The sequence below is a fragment of the Anser anser genome (genome assembly GCF_964211835.1).
Source record: "Anser anser genome assembly, chromosome: 25".
In the NCBI taxonomy this organism is placed as follows: Eukaryota; Metazoa; Chordata; class Aves; order Anseriformes; family Anatidae; genus Anser; species Anser anser.
This window is the reverse complement of record NC_139746.1, coordinates 2690386-2702378: the sequence shown is the minus strand read 5'-3', so window position 1 is coordinate 2702378 and position 11993 is coordinate 2690386. Positions and strand designations below refer to the sequence as shown.

Sequence of the window (11993 nt, the reverse complement as noted above, 5' to 3'; positions counted from 1 at the left end):
ACATATGAATTAGTAAATTATAACTAACAAGCCAGATTTACAATCCCCCACACTCTCCAGCTCACCATTCTACTGTGGTCACTGCTTCCTGAATCTTGTCCACTTTTAATGTGCTTGCTGTCGTCAGCTCTGCCACAATCTCAAAAATGTCAGCTTCAGAGGCATAGGGGTCCGGGTCGTATTCATAGGAATAATATGACAGATCTGACTGTGGTGGAGGGCCTTCCTCTGCTGGAAAGGAAACCGTAGTCTCAGCTTTTGCTTTATCCAAAGAAACTGCATTTCAGCATCACATATTGCATCACAGAGAGAATTGGAATGACAATAGAGGGAAGGAATAGTAAGAAGAGAGACAAAACAGGAGCCAAATCAGTGTCTCACAGTGAAAAGGAGGCTACACATGTCAATAGTCCAGTGCATGCATGCATAGATTCACATACAGGTAGAAAAGCTGCTGTAGATAGCAATTTTTGAGATCTCTTTCTGAGATCCGGACGCTGTAAAAAATAAAAGGAATCAAAGTGCCAGGCAATTTGAAAAATCTCTAAATCTCATTTTAAAGTATCTAATTTTAGGCATTAACTGAGATGATTAAGTTAGGAACCAGTTCACCCTACAATCTATATAGAATCAAAATAAAAGTCAGATATCTTTGGGAATACCGGATGTCACAGATGTGTTACACTGCACTCTGAAAATACCTCATCTGTGATGTCACATATCTTACACCACACCCTGAAAATACTTCATCTTTCACTAAGTCATAAGCTGAGCAATAGCTGAGATATGTCTGCTTCAGCACAGTCTCATACCACTGAGGAAATTCTAGCATTTAAGACAGGAACAGGCAGGAATGGATACTTCTCCCCCATGCATTCACTCCAGCCAATACTAAGACATGGGCAGGTCGCTCACACAGTGCACATCCCTCTCAAAGTGGCTGTGCCTCTCAGTGGGTGACTGCCCTCTGTCCAGAGGGTAAGGCTGCAAGATAAAACTTCTAGGAATATCAATAGGTCCCTGTTTCCTAAGCTGTTCCCTGAGCCAGCTCAGCTGTTCATCTTGCCTGTTTGCTTTCTATATACACTGCTCTAATCCAAACCAAAGCAATCACTGAAACATAGTTGTTGCAGGGAGGAAAAGTCCCCCTCATAAAAGCTTGCTTTATTTAAGGAGAACACTTGTCAAGGCCTTTGAAAACATTTGTTCTCTAGAAATAAAATATCTGAAGGCTTCCCTGTTGCCTCCCACATCCTCCCAGCAACAGGCTCAGCCCTAGGCAAGGGAATGCTTGCCTGAAAGCAGAGTCAGTCTGTGTTCACTTCTTCTTGGCCTTCTCCATGTGAGAACCTGCCAGATCATGAAGTTGTTCTACGAATGGATGATTGCTGTCCACCAGGGACAGAATTAACATCACAGACCTCACTCTTCCTAGGAATGCAGGACTGGAGTCAAAGCAAAGATGAAAGGCCGACATTTCCTGTTGCATGCAAACCACTCCCCCATCTCCAAATGTTTGCGCCTAAGCCAATGTTTGCTGAACACTGATGGGGTGAAAGGAAAAGTGGCCCATTGCCAGTTCAATCAATCCTAAAAGAACAGCGCTCCTGTGAACGGTGTGCCCGCCAGGGAGTGTTGCAGGATGACTCCATCTAGAAGCAGAGCTCACTCTGACATTCCCATTAGATGCTAGTGATGGTGGATGGGAGAGTGTTTGTTTAGTTATTTATTTAAAATAATGACACCAAATAAAAGAATCGTAATACCACCAAGAATTTGCTTCCAGGTCCTGGACCTCCTAACTGCTGGAGCAGAACTGTACAAATAATATGGCTCCAGCTGCGGGGAGAAGGCTGAGGTGTCAAACAGCATGGAGCAGGGTTGGCTGCCTGCTCAGAGCAGCACAGAGTGCGACACTACAGCACCACTGATACCACTGAGTGCTGCTGCACCACACTTTGATCCACGCTTTTCCATCGAATACCTGCAGAAGCACAATTTTACTGTGATATCAACATATCTTCCAGCCCCATCAGCTACACATTTAGCATTTTTGGTAGAGAGGATATAGGCAATTTCAGAAGAACATTAAAGATCTGTGGAAGCAATCGAAGGACCACTGCACCAGAGAGATGGTACCAGAGCTACCGAGGATCCCTTAGGCTCTGAAATCCACCCATAATTTTGTAGCCTAGTGTGACAACAGTCTGAGGAAAGCCACAGACAGAAAGGCACTAAACACACCAATAGCCCACTTGGCAACCAAACTCCTGCTCCAAGAGCTTTCATTCCAAATAAACATGACTGGAACAGGCTGTGAAAGAATGCAGGCAGAGCCACAATGCTTAGAGGCAGAGGTGGGTCCATGCTACTCACGAAGAGCCTGCTCCATCTCCGAGTCTCACTAGTTCACCTGTAAGAATGAACAGCTGAGGAAGGGGATTTGGTCATGAGTGCTTCCCCTTGGCTTTCTCTTCTGTTGAGTCCTGTCACCCTGCACTCTTCTCACTAAATCAAGAGAATATTTCTGAAGCTGCAAAGAGAACCTACCCATCTGGGCAAAAAAAGGTTATGGTTTTAGGAACAAACCTCAGCCTTCTGCCTCACTTGCTGCAACATCTGCTGCAGACTTCTGAAAGGCAGTTCAGATGCTTTGACAACAGCTAGGTGCCACAAGAAGCACTGCATCCTGACTATTCAGGATAGCCACATATGATTACTTACCTTGCATAGCATAACTCATAAGCTGCTGTTTATTCTAGCAAACTCACTGGGGTATATGGAACTATACTGCAAGTCTGTTTGCCAGAGTGAGCCCAAACACATTATGAAGTTCCCCACTGTTTGCTGGAAGGAAGCTGGCTCTCATTGTTTCCATTGCTGGGGTAACATAGACAAGAGCTAACAATGAAAGCATCAATCAAACCGAGCTGAGCCTGCACAAGTCATATGGCAAATACAGAAGGATTTCAGACAATATAAACACCACGAGGTTCTGCACGAAAATGGTATTTCCTGAAGATTAACACACTGAGGCGGTTCCACCAACCTGCCCTAATCTTGATTTGGCTCCTGGAGTTTTGCATCCTTTAAGGAAACCACAAATTTTGACATGGCTCATCAGAACTTTCACTAGAAACCCAGAGCACCTGAGTCGACTTAAACCAATCACATGCTTCAATGCTAACAAACCAGTGAGCCCAAATGAGACCCACGTATAAGGAGGGACTCATTCATTTGTTAAACTTTGATTCATGTACCGTGTGGTTGACCTGAGAGGAGGCCAGAGGATTAATGAAAATCACATGCTGGGCGCTTTTCCTGATGCAGGATTTAGTCTGTTTTATTTTTGAATGCTCACTCTGCCATGGCTGCTCAGACAGCTCATTTCAGAAGAGTGTCAGCCTTCCAGGAGACTCTCTGCTTTAGCACTCACAGATCCTAGAATGCAGCAAGCTCATACCATTTGTGAGCACTTTAACATATCCTTATGGCATACATGTGGTTATTAATCTAATGTGCATACAAATGCCACACACACACACACACAATCTGAATTGCCATTTTTGATCTTATTGATAGCCTACTGAGACAACACTACCTTTGTCTGTTTAAAACAGGAAACAGAGGGATATTTTTCTTCGATGTTTCAATGCAGATTATTTCAGAAACACTGTTCCGAAAATGTTTGTATTGTGGACTACTGTCAAGTTCCACATTTTTTTCCCAGATAACCATATTCCTAACAAAAATGTATTTGAAAACAATGTAATGGCAGTCCCATTTTGTAGACCAGCAACAAAACACTTACTATGAACTTGCATACCAGCAACGTCCTACAGAGCAGTTTGGGAATGCTGCTTTATAGGGTTCAGATTGCGAACTGTTTCCATGCTGGGTGCATTGCATTTGCACAGAATAAAAGACAACAAGCATTCATTTCAGTTATTCTGACAGACAGCGATCTGATATATATTCACATTAAGTTCAGAAACAAAGGGAGGGAAAATAGGAGAGGCATTAAAACACTTTAAGACCGGACAACCTACAGAGATAGTCATGACAGAGCATTCACCATGATTTTACACCTTAAGACAAACATCCGTCAGCTTCCACAGAGCAGAAGGGTAAAGAACAGGACAGCCTATCTCATGTTGGACACATGAAGCCTGAACTTTGGTGCACAAGAAGGATATGGGAAGGCATGGAGACTTCTCTTGAAGAACTAACTTGTTTTTACCAATTTGTTGGGAGAGTTAGAGGCCAGGGAAAAATTAATGAGTGGAAAGCAGCCAGGAAAAATCTAGTCCAGTTTATTTACTAGAAACAGCATGAAACAAACTATTCTATTGACCCTCCACTGCTTCTTGGTGAGATTTATTGTGAGCCAGGAGCAAGTCTGACATGAGTCTTGGAAAAAAATGTATGAATATAAGCACCAAATAAAATGAGCAGCCAAATTCCTGGCTACTCCATCTACTGACCTTAAAATTTTTGCTCACTAAGGCCTTTATTCCAAACAGCAGCTCTGAAAGAATCGGGACTGCCAGCTCAATTTTTACACAGAACTATGAACAGAAGTTGATCCACCTGGATTCTAGTTTTTGCAATGGTTTTGTCTGTTGTCATGTACTGCTCAGTTGTTTGTGGAGACATATTACATCAGCCTGGTTTCAGATGGGATCTTTCCAGCTTGATATTAAAGAAAAGACCGAAGCATTGCTCAAATATACCAAGGCTGAGAAAACAGTATGGTCACTTGCAAGATTTAGGCAACTGTTCATAGAAATTGGCATGTGCACCGAATCCAGCAGGTATCATGCAAGAATTTCTGAAAGGACTGGAAGACAGTCTGTAGCCGAACGCTTATCACCCTAAATTTCCTTGATGACTTCATTTTTTCTGATTTCTGTTCTGTCTTTTCTATAAGATAAAGGTATTCAGCATCTTTATTTAAACATGCTTAGGAGTTATGTATACTTTTGTATAATGATAGGATAAGCTTTAAACTTCTTAAAGAAAAAAGCCTTGGATAAATGCAAAGGTATGATATTACCTGTTGGAATTTGTTGTACACTGGGTTGCTCAGCTGTGTGGGAGTGCGTCTCCCTTTCTTCTGGCAAATTCTTGGCTGTAAGTAAAATAGGAAAACGCATTGGTCATAAAGTTTGTTAATGACTCTCTAGAAAATGTCTCAATTTAAGGTGGTGATATACTCAGTTCAGGTATACCAAACAGCACATCTTGAAAGCCCATGTGGAACCTCCAAAGTACATTAAACTTAATGGACAGTATTTGTTACCTAGGATTATTCACCTCAGATAAGCAATATTACCAGATTTTCTCAGGTTCATTAAGATTGGTAAAACACGTATTCATGAGATCAGAAAATCCAGTTCTGAGCTAACCACGTAGGTAGCTGCTCTTACAAGTTAGTCTCCTGCAGTATGAGTAGCAAAATACCACAAAGCATGTTGTGAAGTCTCCTCTTTTCCCTACCACACACAAGTAATTATCGTTTGCTTAGATGAAGATTTCTAGTGTTCCCCAACTTGGTTGTAAGAGAAAAAGGGAGTTGAATGAAACCTACACGTAGAACACTGTGACATGGGGATCTGCTCTATCCTCGTATTATTCCTGCACGATGCTACTTCCATCTGGCAATGGTTCTGGTAAATCTGTCCATCTGATCCGCATACAGGCTCCCCATCATAGCCACAGTCTCGTGAACACATACATTGCTCAAAATACTCATCCTCCAAGCAGCCAAAAATATTATTGCATGGTCCAGAGTGAAAAAAGCCTGAAAAGCAAAGAAAACATCCAAAGGAATATTTTTGCGTAGCATGGGGAAAGGAAAGATGGGGTGGCAGTTTTCTTATTTCTCTTATGTAAGTTTTCATGTTGAATTCTCTAAGACTTCTCATAGAAATTTACAAACTTAGTGGACTAAAATGCTCTGGGAAGAAAGCTGCAGCAGACTGCAGGTACAGGATAATGCAACTCTCCCACAGTTTGGATGACATACAGGATAGGAAGGAAATTATAGATTCTGGGAATAGTTATTCCTGTCTCTGACAAGTGAAATTGTTTGATCTTCCTGCAATTAACTGACGAACTCTACCACAAGATATTTTACAGAAAGAAAACCAAACTGCATTTAAAATAAGTTTTTACCTTTATGTTTATTAACATGTCTCACTTCTCACAGGTATGTCCAGATTTATACATTATATCTTGCCTCTGAAGCAAGTAATAATAGTCACTGGTGACTGGAGAGCAGACGACATTGGTCTGTTTCATTGTCATAACTTTAATGCGGCTATCACACAGACATCTGTAAACTTTCTACTAATACAGATACCGAAATAGAACATTTTTCTAAATATCATTTGGAGTTCTCCTCTAATTAACTCACAGACATTATGTCTGCAGGTTCCTTTTTCAAAAAAAATCTAAGCTTTGGTGTAACTTACCAACCCACTGGCTAGCTGAGCTCTCTACCTCGTTGCACGTTGGCCCATCACAGAGCTCCCGAGCCAAGGGACTGTTTTCACTCACATTGTAGAAACGAGTTGCTTCAAAAGCTGCAGGCCAAAAAGAATGAGAAATCACAATTAAGTCTTATGGTTAGAGCCCTAATGGTGGCAAAAATCAAAGGAAATCAGGCACATACCTGGCTCATAGTAATCATACACTTTGATAGGAACAGGAGCTGTTTTCCCAACTATATACTCTCTGAAAGCTTGAAACTTTACACAGGTCATGCACTGGCTAGGAATCTGCATGAAATGATGTAAAAGACTCATTGTAACAAAAACTACACTGTAAATGAAGAGAGAGACAAATAAATGCAGCATGGGCCCTAACGTAACACACTGTGCTGGACTCTTGGTGAAAATGAAGGTACCTCCAATACTAGGTACTAATACTGCCTCTTTTACGCTTTGGTTTCCAACAAAAACCACAACACTTGCCTACCTGAAAAGATACTCAGGCGACCAGACATTTAAAGCTGCATCATGATCCTCATCTGCAAGGGACTATTGACAGCAATACACAGTACCTATGCCCTACCCACTGGCCATTTGCCTTTCATTGAAAAGCAACATAGTTATAAGAACCAAAATAATTACCTCGTCAAAATAAAAAAGGACTTTTCTTCCATCAACTTCATATCTTTTTAATCCAATTTGCTTGTTCATCAATAACTGGGAAAAAATGAACAGGTTTAGTTTCATCTCATTTTATAGAAAACAGTTTGAAAGAAGAAAGATTTCAGACTACTTAGAAAATGTATGGTCAGACGCTAAAACCCAGGGATTTCTTCTGCTGGAGATGGATGGTTCAGGAAGAGAGAGGGGAAGTGCAAAGAGGATTGAAGTTGCTGTCAGAAAACTGAGGAAAAAATTGTCCGTGTTCTTTTTTCTGATCTGATGAGGAACGCTTGCAAGGTGCACCATGCTGGGTGTTCTTCCTAGTCCCTGGGGAGAGGGGTACATTTATTTCCCTCAGACTATGCCTGACATGTCATCCATAATCTAATTGAATAGCTCCCAGATTGTTTTCAGTACCAAGGCTCAAGCAAGACCTCAGAGGCACCAAAACACTCGATAAAGTCTTATTTACACTCTCTTAGGCCACTACTGCTGGATCACACCGGTTATTAAAGACCCCCCTTCTCCCACCAGCTGAAAAATCCAAAACATTCTTCTGCCAGGAAAATTAATCCTTACATTTGAAAAGAGCAGCCATTTGAAAGAGCCCTAGGCATCCTCCCGTTTGAGGGATGGGGTCAGGCCAGGCCTCCGCTACCCATTCCTCTGAAGCCTAGGGATTTGTAATATGCATTGTACCGGTCATACCTACAGAATACATCTATTTCTGTGGTTTTTTTTTTTTTTTTTAGTTATTGGGACAACCTGTATATCCAAGGAGTATTAGAACAAGGTGTAAGAGTACTTCCCACATCTAGGGTGCTATCGTCCGTAATCTACCCCAGCCAATTTTAAAAATGCTGTAGATCACCTCCTCATGCTAACTGCAGGTCAGTAGATCATGAACACAGTGAAACAAGGGCACTTGTTTATGGAAATACTGCGCCACCTCAGAGAATGCAGTAACTATCTCCCTGGAACAAAATGCTAATGAATGTCCCAAGAAACATAAATAGTACGGTCTGATATAATTCTAGGAAGCTTTGTCTTCTTTTTTTTTTTCTCCTTAAGTTTCCATAAGAGATACTTTATGATTTTCCACATTTGGATAAATAACATCTTTGTATAACAATGGCTAGCATGCTCCATGTACTTGATCATTTGATCAGTCCTTACTGCTTTGATAAATTGTATTCAGAACACATCTGTTATGTGAGAAACATTTAATTCAGAAACTGATGGCCTGTGGAAAAGGACACTTAAGTTTTAAACCCACTTCGGGGAGCAGAGGGCCAGAGCAGACACTTGAATTCTATTCTCCAAACTGTCCTGTTACTTCAACCTCTGTCACACCATCCTGTTTGTGACACAGAGATAATATTTACTAATTTAAAAACAAAACAAAACAAATAAACAAACAAACTCTTCCTAAGTTATTTTGAGGTCCCAGAATGAAAACTCTGTGGAAAGGAAGACAAAGAATTATTATTACGTATTAGAACAAATGACGCAAAACAAAAACTATTCCTACTGAAATTTGCCCAAACCTGCTACCAACAGCTTTAACTGTGAATTTCTTCAGCGTAGTGCTTCCAGTTGTAAAACCCTGCACACAGCTTCCTGCTATTACTGTAACAAGCAAAGGAACATGTGTTTAAGTCACACACAATATGGAAAGGGCCAATTTAATTTGTCCTTATAATTTTAGGGGCCTGGTGGTGGCTGTTATTACTCAGCAGTAGATGGCTGCAGACAGTCCTTTTATGAGGGCTTGGAGAGGCTGGCGCCACCGGGAAATGCTCAGCTCAGCTAAAGTTGCATTTTTCTGGTGAAGCTTGATATATACCAGCCTGTGGTGACCTCCTGACCTTGTCGACACCCAGCATTATTAGAAGGATTTGTGGCTGCACAGCCAGGGGGGCTGCCATCAATGCTCAGAGTATTCATTAACCATCGCTGCCCCGGAGCTGCACGTGGGTCCGCTCTGTGCACACTGCTCTCTTGTGAGGGCAAACAACAAACAAGGAAATCTGATTTACAGCCTTGCCCCTCCTCACCAAGAACAGAGGGAACGGCTAGGGTAACAAGAAAATGCAGCAATGGGAATGATGGGGCCTACCTCTGTTGAAGGTGGTAGCCAAAATACAAAACTAGTAACATATCGACAATGGGTGCGTGATTTTGAAATATTTTTGATAGCCAAAATTAAATTATAAGGGTATTTGCATCTTCACTGCCTACCCAAGCTATATGCTTGAGCTTTGTCCCTAATTTCCAATGCAAAGGATTTCTGCGGTAAGAAGGCTGAACTCAACTTTTCAAGGGGAACATCATTCCCAATTTAGCAAAATTTTCTTCTGTCCAAAGGAAGTAATTCACTTTTGGTTAAGGAAATGGACTGCCCAGTACCAAATCCCAACTGCAGAACCAAGCCACCTGTTACTATGTGCCCCGAGACCCTAACAGATGGGGTTACGCTGGGACTCTTGCTTCTCTACCCACAGATGCAGAACATGAGATTCAGAGGGGCGGGCAGATGACACAAGGGAAAGCACAACCAGCTCATCTGCTCAGTGCTAGAGAAAGCCTGTTCTTGCTTAATGTGCTGGAGAGTTCATTCAGCTGTGAGGAAATAACTCTTCTGCAGTAGCAGGGCAGCTTTCTTATTTATTTATTAACCCTTTGACTGCTTCCATCCAGGCCAGGAAGAGGGATATGACAGAATATAGAAAGGGCATGAAGCTGACACAGGGTGCTTCACAGGCATTGACACGTTATTTGACACAAGCAGGACGGGTAAGTCTCCTGCTCCAGTTTCACTATGCTCACTGTTCGTTTCTGATTTGGGAATCCTGACCAGCACCTGGTCAGGGAGCTAGCAATGCTAAGGCACTAGCAAGATGATATTGAATGTGATGCAAGCATCTTTAAAGCCAAGAAAAAACAAACAAAGGCAGGGTGATGTCACAGAGTCCAAGGCTTATGGCAACATCCTGGAAGGCAAGGGAGAATAGAGGCATTGCTAACAGAAGGGTTTTGAAACATGCAACACTGGGGAATCAGAATTAGGGTTTCCTTGCAGAGTGTATATCCTAATATTAATCTCAATCCCAACTGTCTTCAGTGTTTCCTCTACTTAGAGCACACACAGCCTGCCCTGAACACAGGTTAGCGTAAATCATCAGACACCGCACAGGAGCAATTGCTGCATGCGGCAGCCTTTAAGTGGTAACTAAATACAAAATAAGCATGTTTCATTTAAAAGTCTTTACCTGGAACACCTATCGGGACCAGCCATGTAAACAAGCCTCATGCCACAGCACAGCTGTCTTGGCATAAAGGAAAAAAAAAAAACAAAACTTCAAGGACTGAAATCATAAAATCACAGAATATCCTGAGTTGGAAGGGACTCACAAGGATCATCGAGTCCAACTCCTGGCTCCACACAGGACTACCTAAAAATCAAACCATATGTCGGAGCTTTGTCCAAATGCTTCTTGAACTCCGGCAGCTCGGTGCTGTGACCACTGCCCTGGGCAGCCTGTCCCAGTGCGCAACCACCCTCTGGGTGCAGAACCTTTCCCTAACACCCAGCCTGACCCTCCCCTGTCCCCGCTCCATGCCGTCCCCTCGGGTCCTGACGCTGTCCCCAGAGAGCAGAGCTCAGCGCCTGCCCCTCCGCTTCCCTCATGAGGGAGCTGCAGGCCGCCATGAGGCCTCCCCTCGGCCTGCTCTGCTCAGGGCTGAACAAACCAAGGGGCCTCAGCTGCTCCTCACACGTCTTCCCCTCCAGACCGTCTTTGGAGCCCGCCTTCTCATATTGCAGTGCCCAAAGCTGCACCCAGTGCTCGAGGTGAGGCTACACCAGGCAGGGCAGAGCAGGACAATCCCTTCCCCTTGACTGGCCAGCAATGCTGGGCCTGATGCCCCCCGGGGTAGGGGGGGCCCTTTTGGCTGCCAGGGCACACCGCTGCTGGCTCAGGTTCAACTTCCCAGCGACCAGGACCCTCAGCTGCCTTTCTGCAGGACTGCTCTCCAGCCTCTCATCCCCCCGTCTGTACAGAGGTGGCAGAATCTCTGCAGTTCCTTGTGACACCAGAACATAGGGGGCCCTCTCGACTCTCAGCCTAGAAACTTACTGTGTCCCCTGCTGAAACCAGTAAGGGAGATACTCACTCAGTACAGCCTGCACAACGGTAGCTCCTAGTTCTATAATTTTTTCTTAGCCCATTTCAGCAACAGGGAATTATTACTTAACCTAACCATTTTTCTCTTCTTCTGTAATCAAAATCCCTCTTCACTCTTTGCTTCAACTAGTTTCCTCCTTTTACTCCGCTGATAAAACTTTCTGTGGATTTAACACCGTAACGATATCCTGTCATTCTGCTCCTGTCCCATTTTGAGATCTCTGGTCCTGAGCCAGGTTTCCATCCATATTTTCTCTGCCATTATTTACGTAAATTACTGTGAAAGAGAACTTCCTTGAAAGCAGTACAAACAACTGTCATGCTAGCACTTCAGCAGGAGGAGATAAAATAGTAACCAAAACCACTACAGGCCCCTTAATTTCCTCCTTTCTCTTACCACAAGGATACTGGAGACCTCCTACTGGTGGTCTTGCCTCATCTGAATAGCCATACTCATTTCTTGCACCATTTGTCACACGTGAGAGAATATCAAACATCAACATACAAATAAAAATCAATATATTTTACGTGTACGCATTTGAAAGCAAATCAGATTTTTTGACATGCAGCTTGTGAATGGATTTAAACTTTGGTATTTCTTTTCACAGTAATAATTTCCTATCTGATCAACATACGTCTCTGTACAGAA

The 11993-nt window shown here is 42.8% G+C and overlaps 1 protein-coding gene across 5 annotated transcripts in view; it reads right to left on the bottom strand.

Moving 5' to 3' along the window:
* The window catches only part of CPAMD8 (C3 and PZP like alpha-2-macroglobulin domain containing 8), a gene marked incomplete at its 3' end in the record, with an annotated part of 54070 nt that overhangs the window by 4044 nt on the left and 38033 nt on the right, over nucleotides 1-11993 (bottom strand). For 3 of the 5 annotated variants that reach the window (XM_083811268.1, XM_083811269.1, XM_083811272.1), the window contains 6 exons: nucleotides 7137-7211; nucleotides 6677-6782; nucleotides 6477-6587; nucleotides 5591-5803; nucleotides 5057-5131; nucleotides 66-231 (listed from right to left, as the gene is read on the bottom strand). In XM_083811268.1, coding sequence (XP_083667394.1) covers nucleotides 66-231; nucleotides 5057-5131; nucleotides 5591-5803; nucleotides 6477-6587; nucleotides 6677-6782; nucleotides 7137-7211 — 746 coding nt within the window. Of the gene's footprint in view, nucleotides 1-61; nucleotides 232-5056; nucleotides 5132-5590; nucleotides 5804-6476; nucleotides 6588-6676; nucleotides 6783-7136; nucleotides 7212-11993 lie in introns of those variants that run through there. The other 2 variants (XM_083811270.1, XM_083811271.1) reach the window with 2 other exon arrangements.